This window comes from Lethenteron reissneri, chromosome 12 (assembly GCF_015708825.2).
Source record: "Lethenteron reissneri isolate LAM-NWPU_2019-01 chromosome 12, ASM1570882v1, whole genome shotgun sequence".
Taxonomy (NCBI): domain Eukaryota; kingdom Metazoa; phylum Chordata; class Hyperoartia; order Petromyzontiformes; family Petromyzontidae; genus Lethenteron; species Lethenteron reissneri.
In genome coordinates, this window is record NC_083790.1 from 10292635 (window position 1) to 10306638 (window position 14004).

At 53.1% G+C, this 14004-nt stretch overlaps 1 protein-coding gene across 1 annotated transcript in view; it reads right to left on the bottom strand.

Annotated features, from left to right (window-relative positions):
• Nucleotides 1-1996: 1996 nt before the first annotated feature.
• The window catches only part of LOC133341894 (acyl-CoA dehydrogenase family member 10-like), a 110641-nt gene continuing 98633 nt past the window's right edge, over nt 1997-14004 (bottom strand). The window contains 11 exon segments of the mRNA XM_061550705.1: nt 1997-3227; nt 3474-3622; nt 3625-3769; nt 4521-4766; nt 5074-5255; nt 5442-5615; nt 6116-6261; nt 8039-8189; nt 8992-9173; nt 10565-10633; nt 13132-13273. Of these exon segments, the coding sequence (XP_061406689.1) occupies nt 3501-3622; nt 3625-3769; nt 4521-4766; nt 5074-5255; nt 5442-5615; nt 6116-6261; nt 8039-8189; nt 8992-9173; nt 10565-10633; nt 13132-13273 (1559 nt within the window). The 3' untranslated portion in view covers nt 1997-3227; nt 3474-3500.

Consider the following 14004-nt stretch of genomic DNA (forward strand, 5'->3'; position numbering starts at 1 on the left):
CGTCTTATTCTTTGACAGGTTGCCGGACCACTGGGAACGCGCGCCTTCTCCACCTGCAACGGGTGAGTGTGAAGGAGTCTGAGCGGGTTGAGTGACTTGTGGGTGGAGTGTGAGTTGGTTTTGAGTGACTGTGAGTTTGGTGAGTGTTGTGGATGGACGTGTCAGCTGGTGGATGTGTGTCAGCTGGTGGATGTGTCAGCTGGTGCATCTGCCAAGTCTATTCTGTGACCCCCTGCCAGCGGGCCTTCAACACTTCACGTGGCCGCAGAGTGCACCTAGCCTGGCACGAGCACTACTTTGTGTTTGATGAACATCGGTTGGTGTTGTGTGGGGAGCGGTTTGCGCTCCGTGCTTCGAACTCGACCACCCGGATTCGGATTCCTGCTCACGGCCACCAAATACCAGTGACGATGATCTGAACCGGTCATGGCCCTCCTATAGGTCGACTCGGCCTCAAATGCGTACGGGTGTATAAGCATCGCCACTAGGAAGACCAAAGGCGGTCGGGCGTGGTTGCTCGCTATCAGCACCTGCCCCTGCAGTCTTTAATAAAAATAAAAGGTCTATACGGGTGATCTATGTCTTTGAATATTAGCAAACCCAAGGCTCATTGTCTCTGTCCTGTGACCTGCCAGCGAGCCTTCGACATACTTCACATGCCTTCAAGACACACCTAGCCTGGCACAAGCGGTGTGGTGACATCACTGCCACTTAGTTAAGATGAGCTGTCAGCAGTGGTGTGGGGGCTGACGCCCACCTCCCAGCTCCCCGTGAGCGGGCAGGACGCGACGTCCACCCCCTCCACTCCCCCCTCCTCCTCGGCCATTTCTCGCCGGCCCCCACCGATCGGGTGATTGGCCCCCCCGCACCAGCGCCCTCTCTGAGGCGAAGTGGCTGGCTCACCACCGCCCGGAGTTATCCCACACACTCCCCACGTACACCACCACTGTGGAGGTGACTGTGTTCACACGCGTGCCCGTGCAGGCGCACGTTGCCCCCCACGGCTAGCGCTAAAAATAGCCACATGTATATGCACGCTCCCCTCTCCCCTCCTCGTGGCTAAGCTCGAATCCGCGTGCCCGCAATCCTAAGGTAAACTGAAAAGAAACGGCGGCTGTATGAATATGCACACCTACCCTCTGGTGGATAAGCCTTAATTCACTGTGCAAACAGATGCTACACGAAAATAAGATGACCTGCTATTTCTACTGTGTAAACGTGCTGCGTAAAGCACGGAGCAGTCGAGGTTGTAGTGATGGTAATCTATGATAAAACGGCAGGGAGTGGATTTAGCCCCCGACCCCCACCTTAATCACTCACGCGGCACAGCATGTGCGTTTTCTACACACGAAAACCCGCGTAAACAATGACGGTCGTATAGATGGTAATGGATGCGCACCTCGCACACCAACCCCGCGCTGACACCCTGCAGCCCCGCGCTTGCTCTCTCACGCACCCCGCCCCGCATGCAGTTGCTCCACTAAAAAATCATAGACACCATGCCGAAGTTCACCCACACACACAGAAATCACACTACACCGATCTTCTGAACTGAAGTTTATTAAGTGCGCGTCTATAGAAAACCCTGTGCGGCCTGGAGTAAATATTCTGCGAGCAGCGCCTAGCCTATCCCTATTCAATCCCTGGGTGTACCCTCACTCTACTTCTCACCTCGCAGACGCACTCACGGTGTCGCACAGACACGGTGGGAGTCGGAGGGATGAGTCGTAGCAGCACTCGCCAGCGTCTCTCGGACGCTGCGAGTGGCTGGGAGTCGGACCGGGCAGCTGAACGGTTGGAGGAGAACTGCTTAACGTTTTTCCGCCCCCTCCTTTTATGCCCTCGGAATCCAAAGATCCAGGGTCACATGGTGTTATCCTGCGCGGTCAATCGGGCGCCTACCTTTCGATTTTAAACCGATGCCCCGCCCCTACCTGGAGCGTTGCTTTCCCATTACGCCTCGATCCATTGTCTATGCACCCATCCTCCCCACCCGGTTTGATCGGGGTGGCCGTCCCACGGAATACACATCTGCAGTGGGTTCAGGAATTTCCCTCCCACCTCCTCTTTTGCGCTGCTCGTGGAGTGTTTGCCCTCCAAGCCCTATCTCCCTGTGCCGTGAGTGTCTCATTGTGGTTAGCCCGGTGAGCTTTGTCACGCCCATACAATTTTAAGCAAATTCACGGAGGCCACAATGCAATTTGGCCTGGGGGGGTCGGCCAATCTCCTGGCACTGGGAAACCGTGGGACATCTCCGCTAGGGGCCCCTCGGGTAAAAACCCATGGTACCAGGTGAACCCATCACGAGACCATACGTGGGTGCGTGTGTGGGGGTGTGCGTGCGTTCGTGTGGAGGGGTGCGAGGGGATGGCGGCGCCGGTGGAGTTGCTCCGTTGCTGTGGCACCACCCCCTCGACCTTCATAGGCGCTACTCGCTAACAGCACTTGCTCCTACAGTCTGTTAAGGCTATATGGGGCATCTTTGTTTTGTTGTTTGCGGTTGAATGTGGATGGGTGAGTGGGTGACTCAGTGCGTGGGTACGTGATGAAGTATGGCTAAATAACCCCTACGACTGACACAACGTGGGGCAGGTGGGGGTGGCTCTACCAGTCGTGGATTGACAACAGTGCTGCTCATGTAGACACGCGCTCCTGTATTGTTTAAGTTACGAGTCAGAGATCATGACTAATGCAGTTTGTTTTATTTGCTTATAATGGAGATCTGTTTCCGATTGAATGTTAAACGCATTTCATGTTGTTGGACTTGCATTGTAATAACGGTAATCGTATATGCAACTACAATTTCTAACTTTTTTTTCCAACGGTTTTACTTAACTTGATTCCTCTGTTTGTCGTGGTCAAATCTTGTAATAAAAATTTCGTCCACTTCCCGTTGTCCAATAAATTCCACATTTTGCACACGTACTCAGATCCGGTGATAATGCATGCCTGTATCGGCATCAATTAATAAATTAATTCGCTACTTTAAAGAAATTTACATTTGTATGGACACCTTATTATTTATTTATATTTGTGTAGGTCAAAAACTCTGCGGTCCCTAAACTGTGGAATCGGCTCGCACAAAAAGCAGGCGCCCCGTGTCTCCCCAGAACTCCACATGCGCGCGCTCGCTCACCAAACGTCCACCACTTGCGGCCAATCAGAACGTATCTGTCGCCGGCCTCCACGATAGATGCCTCGATGTTGGTGGCATCAGAGGAGGCCACCTACAAAAAGGGAGAGTGATTGCGGGAGTGGGGGGGTGATGGGGTTAGGGTTAAGGTTCATGTGCGCTGCTGCCCGTGTGCACGGTGCTCTGTCCACTTGTGTCTCGTCTCTAGGTTGGTGCTTAGGGAGCTCTCTGATACTTGTGTGTGGCGCGATAGCAAGAAATACACCACAACGATGACGATGACCACGACGATGGAGGTTTGTGGGTGTAGACGCGTGTCGCGAGTGCGTGCGCTGCATGCCTGAGGCCCCGTCATGGCGAAGCAGGATCAGATTTTGTGGTCGAGCAGCGGCGCCAGCCAGCGTTGGCGCTGCTGGTCCGTGCCGTAGCGCACGAGCAACTCCATGTTCCCTGTGTCCGGGGCGGAACAGTTGAACGCCTGCGCGGAGAATGACGGCAAGAAACGCAACGTCGCATTGATGATTTCGAACTCGGAACTCTGCACCACCGCCGTGCAGTGTTAGCTAGCTCGCTCAAAGAGAGAGAGGGGTGGGAAGGCAGGAACAGGTTCCAGAGCCCGGCCCCACGCACCTCCGTCTGAGCCGCGCGGGGGGTAGTTGCGGGCCGAGTTCAGTCTCTCATTTGATTCCAAACTGTGCAAAATTGGCACAGCTGGCAGACACTGAGACATCGCCCGTGCGTGGCATGGAGAAGCATGGTCAAATAATTGCCGTGCCCTACACAGTGTTAGTTGTGTCAGTGGCAGCAGCGGAGGTGGTGTTAGCGACATTGCTGGCATTGTTGTCGTGGAGATGGTGGTGGATGTGGTTTCAGTGAAGGCAGTGGTAGCAGCAGTGGTAGCGGTGGCAGCGGTTATCAGTAGAGGCGGTGGCAGAGCTGGGCAGTGGTGGTTTTATCATTTGTGGTGGTAGCGGCAGTGGTGGTGGTGGTGGTATCGATGGTAGGGGTGGTAGCGGTGGCAGCAATGAGTGGTGGTGATGGTTACGGTGGTGAAGATAGTGGCAGTGGCAGTGACGGTGGAAGGGACAATTGTGATATCGGCAGTGGTGTCAATCGTGGCTGACGGTGGTGATAGTGGCGGTAATAGTGGCAGTGGCAACAATGGCAGGTGGTGACGGTGACGTGGCGGTATCAGTGGTGACAGTGGTGATGGCCATGGTGACAGTGGTGGCGGCATCGTAGCAGTCTTATTGGTGGCGGCGGTATCAGTCGTGGCGGTGATGATGACAGTGGCATCGGCGGCGATGGCAGTGGCGGTGGCGACGACGGTGATGTGGCGGTATCGGCCGAGGCAGTTGTGCCGGTGCGGGATGAGTCGGGTTCCAACCTTGAGTTGCTCCAGCGGCGGGTGCGGCTCCCAACGCCGCAGCTCCGCCTCCGCGGGGATCACGCGCTCACCCACAAATGCTCGCACGGCCTCCACCGTCGCGCGGGCCGGCGGGGCCAGCTCCGCCTCTCGCACCAGCATTCCGCCACCGCCACCACGCCCGCTCGCCGCGGCTGGCTCGCCCGCGCTAGTAGCGAAGAAGCGGCGGTCATGCTGCGGGCAGTTGGGTGCTTGCGCGCGGTGGACCTTTTTGGGGGGCAATCAACCACACAGGAGTGATCGATTTAGATCGGTACTTGAGCTCAAGATATAATTGGGGACCCATGTTTGAGATAATCAGTTATTTGCAGTCTTCGTATCTTAACGACGTATGATACCATTAGATTTAGGCGAATGAAGACGAAACGACAGATACGGAGCTAAAAAAAAAATTATCGATTTATTGAATGGAATCGTGATAACGATTTATCGGATCGCTGGAAAGGCGAATCGTTCGGCATCTAATCCACAGCTACGCTGAACCGACACGCACAAAACAAGGAGGTTGACTCACAGCCGTGCTGCGGCAGCTGGTGCTATAGGGCCGGCCGGATTGCCCTGCCGCGCCACCGCCGAGTGGCTTGGGCTGCTCCTTGAAGATGTGGAATCCTTCCCGTGCGGCTAAACCCCAACCCTTGTCAGCCATCAACTCCACAAACTGGCCAGCCTCCTCGGCATGCGCCGAGCACGCCTGACCTGCATCGCCATCATCGTCACACCGCCGTTACACACCGCCCTCACACCGCCACTTTCACACCGCCACCGTCACACCGCCATTACACGAGGTATGAGCCCATCTCGACGGCGCATTTGGCCTACTCTTCCACGCCGGCCAGACGCCTACCAACAGGTGGTGGCAACGGCCGAGTGTGGGGCGCACACCTAAGAGCGCCCGCTTGTAGATGCCCTGCAGGATGGCGGCGACACGGAAGAATGAGAAGGCCAAGTAGAAGTGCCAGTCTTTGATGAGTGGGCGGCCAGAGGCAGCGCAGTATGCCTTCATCATCTCCTCGTCGCTCGGGATGCCCAGTGCCATGAGGTCGCGGCCCTTCAGCCCTGCGGAAGGTGGCGTTGGAGAGAGTTGACTCGCAGTAGCACGCGCACGCAGACGAGGAGGGGGGGGGAGTGTGGGTGGCGACTTTACAGGCGTCACGCGGGAACATTCTCCTGAGGCCGGAGCACAAAAAAACGCGAGACGACGAGGCGTTGCGTTGCCCGATGTGCCGGTCACGCCGAGCGTTCAAACGTGTCGTTTGCTTTAGTTGAATGAATCAAACTGATAGTCGGCAGCGATCGACTATTTCAAGATTCGGTCAGCCCAGAACTACGCGTGTCTCTGTGTATGCATGTGCATTCGTGGGGAGCGCTCGTGCGGTGGTGAGCGCGCTGCGCTATGAACCAAGCCTGTGATTCGTGTGCGATTCCCCCTCGCCTGCCGTACCATGCCGGCCTTCACACGTAGATGCCCGCTAACAGCACTAGCTCCATCATTCTGTTGAAGGCTTATAGAAGGGGTATCTTTGCGCATGCGTGTGCGTGTCATTGTGTGCGCAGACCAGGCAGTATGGGAAAATTTTGAGGCAGATGGTGAGCCATGCAGCTGTGGGAGAGGTCGGAGAGCGGGTCGCCCAGCGTCGACATCTCCCAGTCGAGCACGGCTCGCACCTCCAGCCGCTCTGCGTCGAATACCAGGTTGTCCAGCCTGGCGAATCGTCAGTCGTGCGTGTATGTGCGTGCGCAAAAGTTCAGTCCCTGGAGAATCTCCCAGCAGCACGCAGGGCGAAACGTCGGACGTCACGGTCAACATACCACTGGCAACCATCGTTTTCCTACGACGGTGCTGTCACCGAAACTCATAATCGACAAACAAAATCGATGTTTATTCGGCTTTTGTCATTCGTGCAAATTGAATTTCACAACCGTTGGGGAATCACAAATGAAGGTGGAAGGCTGCCATGCGGTGAGCCAGCCCAAATAATTGCTCCGCAGTTCCCTCTGTATCAATTGCCTTTTCAGACAGTTAAGTGTTTATACGTGTGTCAGGAAACCACAGAACCAGGAGAAAACTCACACATGCGAGGGGGGCAACACTGTGCCATACAGAAGGGACAGATGATAGCAGGCCACACTTTGCTGTACTGCATTCTGCTGGTGAGCCAGAGTATTGCACCTCGATGCAAGCGGGAAGAGGGTCAACATTGTCATTTGTGCGGTGATCCACCAACCGTTGCTGCCCATACAGTGCTGGATTAGAGGCATGCACCACCACGGGCCATGCGTTCATCCTAACCCCACTTTGACTGCTGCGAAGTTAACCGCCTCGCCTGGTATGCATGAGGTCGTGGGTTCGATCCCGACCCTGATGCCTGCTGTATATTTGAAGTTTGCATGTGCTCCCTGTGGTTGTGTAGTGCCGTAGATGGGCCAAGCTTACTGGCAGTGGTAGACGAGGTCCATCTGCAAGGGTATCCCGATCCGACAGGCAAGGGGCTCCCGCACCAGCCCAAGAGGGGAGGGGCTGCTAGGGGCTCCGGACCCCAGACAGCTAATCCCCTCGGCGCCACCAACGGGGGGGGGGGGGGCTGCGGGGGATCTACGATCCCACGCAACGCCACCCCTCGATGGGGACCCCAGACAACTAATCCCCTGGGCGCCACCAACGGGGGGGCTGCGGAGGATCTACGATCCCACGCAACACCACCCCTCGATGGGCAAATGGGCATAAAAGCGGACCTCCCCAGCCGATCGGGACCAGTTGCAGCTGAAGACCCAAGACCAGCCAGCTTAGGACCCTGGACCCCCTCGCCCCGCTTGTCCTTGTAAGGGCCGGGACGCTGTGCGGGCCAGTGGTGGGACTCTGGGACTCCCGGCTCTACGCTCTTGTAAGGGCGAGGTCCAAGGAAGCCAGAGGCTAGACCCGCACCTTGGCTGGGTCGGGTCAGGTAGCCTCCCCTAGGGTAATTGTAGGCGGAGGACCCGAGAGCGTAGCCAGTGTCAGGCACGCTAGAAGTAGGCTGTGTCCCTAGGCTGTAACAGTGTATCAGGACTGTTGGAGTGGTGTATTGTAATAAAGAAGTTGCATCTACAAAGTATCTCCGGAACCCAATACAGTTGCATTGATTTTTATCCGTGTCCTCTGGTTTTTCCCTGCACATTTAGAAACATGTGTTTAGAGTATTCGGCTTCTATAAATTTCCACATGATAAGCCATCATTGTTGAGCTATCACTTGTGGCCGGATCACTTCTGGAAAAGAGCTGTATAGCTCAGTGGGCATTATCTGGTAAAAATCCCTCATCCCACTGCAGATCACAATGGAGAAGAAAGTGTTTGGCACAGTGGACCGTTTTGTAACGATAAGCAACAAAAGCATCAAGTTGCATCCAAGAGCATAAGCCGCCCCACCAAAAGTGGGGAGCACGTGTAGAGGGAGCTCGCTTTGAAATCCCTAACCACCCGCCACCCCACCGCGGGGCTCACCTGAAGTCACCGTGCACCACGCGGTTGGCCTCCTCTCGGGGCAGGTGAGCCGGCAGCCACTCCATGAGCAGCTCCATGGAGGGCAGGTATTTGGTCTCGCTCGCTCGGTACTCCTTTGTCCACTTCTGCACGTGCCGCCTCACGTATCCTCCTGCCAGAGATGCGTTTTTGTTTGCCGGTTGGCTACTTATTCATAATAGAGGTGGTCGGGTTCGATCGCGTAAATATAAATGTGCTGTTAAACCCGCCACCACCCGACACAGCCAATTAGTAAGTTAATACGTAGGCTTGTACGGTTTGTCACGTAAACAAAACATGCCAATTCGAGTTCAGCACACCGGTGTGTTGGAGAGTAAACCCACAACATTTACCATTCGAGTACGATGTTTCGCCAGTTTCACAACTCTGGCTATCGCCTGATGAGGCTGGTTGTAATTACCGGCGAAACGTCATACTCTCCTTCCTCATCTGTGGATAATATTGATTGCGAAAGCCTACTACGTGTTAAACTGGCTACTTATTGTAGTACGTGTAAGGCCTGTTTTTTTTCTCGAATCTCACTGCTGGACGAGAGCGTCAGTGATTGCGTGAATAAATGTGACGGCACTTATGCACGCAGGAAAGGCCTTACTGAGCCTCGAAAACTCGCGGGGTGGGTGGAGGGGGCCATGCTATACATTCGGCAGGCCACGCCTTGACAACAAATAATGAGAGACGCGACGAAAATTAACCGTGGCGTGGAGATAGATGGCAGCAATGAGACAAAATCACAGAGCTCGGAGAAGAACAACCGAGTAAGGGAAGGAATGTGATACGATGACCGAGGCCTTTGCCCATGAAATGGGATGCTACAGGCTGACAAACAACAACAACGACATCCATACATTGGGATGTCCGACCAAACTCTCCAGGGACGACTTGCAATGGGAGCAGTGGCAACGCGGGGAACCCACCGGTTTTGCCGAAGTCGGTGAGCCCCACGGAGCTGGGATCCACCTGGTGGATTTGGCTGAGCACGGAGGTGACCCCGGAATACACCTTGTGGCGCTGCTCTGGAGACAGATCCGGCAACGACAGGTCTTTGAAGATGCGCCCCTCGGTGTACTCCATCAGGAAGAAGGGCGTCCCCAGCACGCTGCGAGAACAGGGCAGCAACGGCGGATGGCAACGTTCGTCGACGACGTTTGGACAGCAACAGACCGAGCCCGATACCCACGCATTGGCTTCGGAGAAGCCATTCAATGGCATCTGGTGAAGCGAATGAAACTAAAACCATTTTCTATTTCACCAGGTAAGTCCCACTGAGCTGTACAGCTCTTTTCTCAGAAGCGACCTGGCCACAAATGATAGCCCAACGAAGTGGCTTATCACGTGGAAATTTATAGCAGCCCAATACTTTACACGCATGTTCATTCTAAATGTGGAGGGAAAAGCTGGAGGACTCGGAGAAAAATCCACGCGACTACTGGAAGATCATGCAAACTCCAAATATACAGGTGTCAGGGTTGGGATGGAACCCACGACATCCTGCAAAAAAAGGTGAGAGAGTTAACATCTCACCACCGCGGCGCTCCATTCGTCACCGTGCACAGATTGTGTGTGCACATTCCTGCAATCGCACATGGGGGCAACGACCTGTGATAGGGCTCCAATTGTTAGGCCACCACTCCCCAGACAACAACAGTCGCCGATCGCTAGCCAACACCTAGACATCTTGACACACTGGGGAATGGCCCCTTTACCACAACCTAGGGAGGTACAGCCTCCGGGCTATTCTAACCCCGCTCCCTACTTAAGCCCTTGGGCTCCTCAGCCTAGGGAAGGCTAACCCACCATCGGCACCCCACTCAGTCCCGGCCCGTCGACGGGCATCGGCGGCTTGGGGTCCAGGGTCTTCGGCGGCTTCTTGCTTCAGCTTGGGATGAGATGGACTCCCTCTTGCTCTCCGCATGCCGACCATTCATAGGCGCTGCTCGCTAACAACACTTGCCCCAACAGTCTGTGACAGGCTATACGGGCGGATCTTTGTCTTTGTGTTGACCAACGCATGAGTGGCAGTGTTTGTTTCCCACGTTGGTTTCTCTTGCGTCTTGGTGTCTGAAGGACGACGATTGCCTATCGAGACTCGAGTTGTCTGCGAAGTTGTCTTCAAGTCTCGATCGTTTAGCGACGTTTGTGTCTCAAACTGAAAAGTGCTGCGTCCAACCAGCTGAGCGCCGGCACGGGCCCTCCGTGGCGCTATCCTCACAGCTTGATTTGTAACAGTTCACATCTCCTCGAAACTCGTTGACGTGTCACAATCAGGCACCGTGTCACAATCAGGCACCGTGATTCGAATGAAGATTCTGTCATTTGTCGTCTCGTGCATGACGCGTCCCAATGTCCAACGTACCAATGCGCCTGCAGCAAATTTTAAATCGGTGCACGCTACCCGCCTTGCAGGTTAAGTGTGTGCGGGCGAGTATAGTATGGTGTGTGTGTATGTTTGCGCATACGAAGGTGTTGGCGCGTGGGATCTTGACTCACCTGGAGTCCTCGCACAGGGAGAGAACTTGTGGTACGGGGACTCCTGCCGCTCCCAGAGCCTTCATCACCCTGCACGGAGCACAGACGCACACAACAGAGACAAAAGATCTCCAGTGTAGCCTACACAGACGATTGCAGCAAGTGCTGATAAAGGTACTCGGGGAGATGGCAGTGTGGCCCACATCATGCCGGGCTGCATTTGTCGCCCCAGCGCTGATGTTTACATACCCCACACAAAGGAACTAATTTAAGGCAGTCAACCTACGGGAGGGACCAAGCCAAGTCCATATATCACTCGACATTGATGTTAGTCGTGGGGCGGTAATTGAACTCGGGTTAATACAATCACGATGCCACCACTCCATGCCTTTAAAGAATGTACCAAGAAATAACTGAAACGCATCCATCCCCCACACCTCCATCAGCTGACCAACTCCAAAACAATTATCCACCGAGCAAGTGCAACATAAATGCATTCATGCGGCATTAATACCATTATTAATGTGAATACAGGGACCAGGATAGCAGCCACTGCTCCCCCATCTTGCCATCCACACTTGAATTGGTGTACCATGGTGGCAAGATGTTAGCTACAGTGAGGGAAAAAAAGTATTTGATCCCCTGCTGATTTTGTACGTTTGCCCACTGACAAAGAAATGATCAGTCTATAATTTTAATGGTAGGTTTATTTGAACAGTGAGAGACAGAATAACAACAAAAAATACAGAAAAACGCATGTCAAAAATGTTATAAATTGAATTGCATTTTAATGAGGAAAATAAGTATTTGACCCCTCTGCAAAACATGACTTAGTACTTGGTGGCAAAACCCTTGTTGGCAATCACAGAGGTCAGACGTTTCTTGTAGTTGGCCACAAGGTTTGCACACATCTCAGGAGGGATTTTGTCCCACTCCTCTTCGCAGATCTTCTCCAAGTCATTAAGGTTTCGAGGCTGACGTGTGGCAACTCGAACCTTCAGCTCCCTCCACAGATTTGCTATGGGATTAAGGTCTGGAGACTGGCTAGGCCACTCCAGGACCTTCATGTGCTTCTTCTTGAGCCACTCCTTTGTTGCTTTGGCCGTGTGTTTTGGGTCATTGTCATGCTGGAATACCCATCCACGACCCATTTTCAATGCCCTGGCTGAGGGAAGGAGGTTCTCACCCAAGGTTTGACGGTACATGGCCCTGTCCATCGTCCCTTTGATGCGGTGAAGTTGTCCTGTCCCCTTAGCAGAAAAACACCCCCAAAGCATAATGTTTCCACTTCCATGTTTGACGGTGGGGATGGTGTTCTTGGGGTCATAGGCAGCATTCCTCCTCCTCCAAACACGGCGAGTTGAGTTGATGTCAAAGAGCTCCATTTTGGTCTCATCTGACCACAACACTTTCACCCAGTTGTCTTCTGAATCATTCAGATGTTCATTGGCAAACTTCAGACGGGCATGTATATGTGCTTTCTTGAGCAGGGGGACCTTGCGGGCGCTGCAGGATTTCAGTCCTTCACGGCGTAGTGTGTTACCAACTGTTTTCTTGGTGACTATGGTCCCAGCTGCCTTGAGATCATTGACAAGATTATCCTGTGTAGTTCTGGGCTGATTCCTCACCGTTCTCATGATCATTGCAACTCCACGAGGTGAGATCTTGCATGGAGCCCCAGGCCGAGGGAGATTGACAGTTCTTTTGTGTTTGTTCCATTTGCGAATAATCGCACCAACTGTTGTCACCTTCTGACCCAGCTGCTTGGATATGGTCTTGTAGCCAATTCCAGCCTTGTGTAGGTCGACAATCTTGTCCCTGACATCCTTGAAGAGCTCTTTGGTCTTGGCCATGGTGGAGAGTTTGGAATCTGATTGATTGATTGCTTCTGTGAACAGGTGTCTTTTATACAGGTAACAAGCTGAGATTAGGAGCACTCCCTTTAAGAGTGTGCTCCTAATCTCAGCTCGTTACCTGTATAAAAGACACCTGGGAGCCAGAAATCTTTTTGATTGAGAGGGGGTCAAATACTTATTACCCTCATTAAAATGCAAATCAATTTATAAAATTTTTGACATGCGTTTTTCTGGATTTTGTTGTTGTTATTATGTCTCTCACTGTTCAAATAAACCTACCATTAAAATTATAGACTGATCATTTCTTTGTCAGTGGGCAAACGTACAAAATCAGCAGGGGATCAAATACTTTTTTCCCTCACTGTCACTCTCCTGGCATACAGGAGATTGTGGTTTCGATGCCGACCCTGACACCCGTATATTTGGAGATTGCGTGGATTTTTCTCCGGGTCCTCCGTTTTTTCCTTGCACATTTAGAATCAACGTGCGTTTATGATTATTTGGTTACTATAAATTTAAACGTGGTAAGCCACTTCATTTAGCTACCATCACATGTGGTGGCTGGGTCGCTTCTCAAAAAGAGCTAATTAGCTCAGTGGGATTTACCTGGTAAAATGAAATAAAAATTGCTTAGTTTAGCAGCAGTAGTTTGCATTTTTTCCCGACTAGAATAATAACTTTTCTCGGATCGTTCCAGAATCCGGACCTCCACGTGGCACCGATTAGCTGCACCTGTACTCCCTCTCCACGGCGTGTGCCAATGGCAGCAGCTTTCCCGGCGGCTTCTTGCGCAGGACGAGCTTGCGGTCGCCGCACTCCACGTAGTATGTTGGGTTGGACTGGCCGTGCCGGAACTGACGCACGAGTAGGGTGTCTGTTGAGGTGCAACACACATCATCGACTCGACACAGACCATAGACTCAGCACTGCCCATACACTTAAAACTGCCCATACACTCAGCACTGCCCAGACTCAGCACTGCCCATAGAATCACACTACCCCTGTAAATTAAGGCCCCCTCCTTAACCTCCTTATCGTTCCTCTCTCAGAGCCTCACCTCTTCTCCATTGCCCATTCTCGTCCTCCTTCCTCCCCTATCGTCCCTCCACTTCTTCCCGTCCCTCCCCTGCACTTTCGTGACCCCAACGTGCCCACTGTTATGGTCACTCATTCAGAACATCAGAATCATACTCTTTGGTTCTTTCGGTAAATAAAATAAATCGTGGCGTTTCGGGCGCAACACAAGCGTCCATCATCAGGTGGGAAAGCATGGTCTGCTGCTGAGGCAGACTGTTTTAAAAGGATCGAAATTGGTGTAGCTCAAGGGTCATAAAGAAGTGAGCTACACCCATGTGGCCCTGACGTAATGTGAAGGTGACACCTGGAAGGAGATGATTGGCCCTGCTGGTTTTAGTCACCTAAAACTGCCCATAGACTCAGTAACAACATGACGTGGATGTAGCGTCTCAAGCCGTCGCTGTGCAGAAAGAGCGCGACGCACGCACGCATGGGAGAAAACCACTGGAAATAGGGAGATATTGGACATGTAACAGATTATTTTAACAAAGGAACAGCCAACCCTGTAAAAACCCCAAACATGAGCTC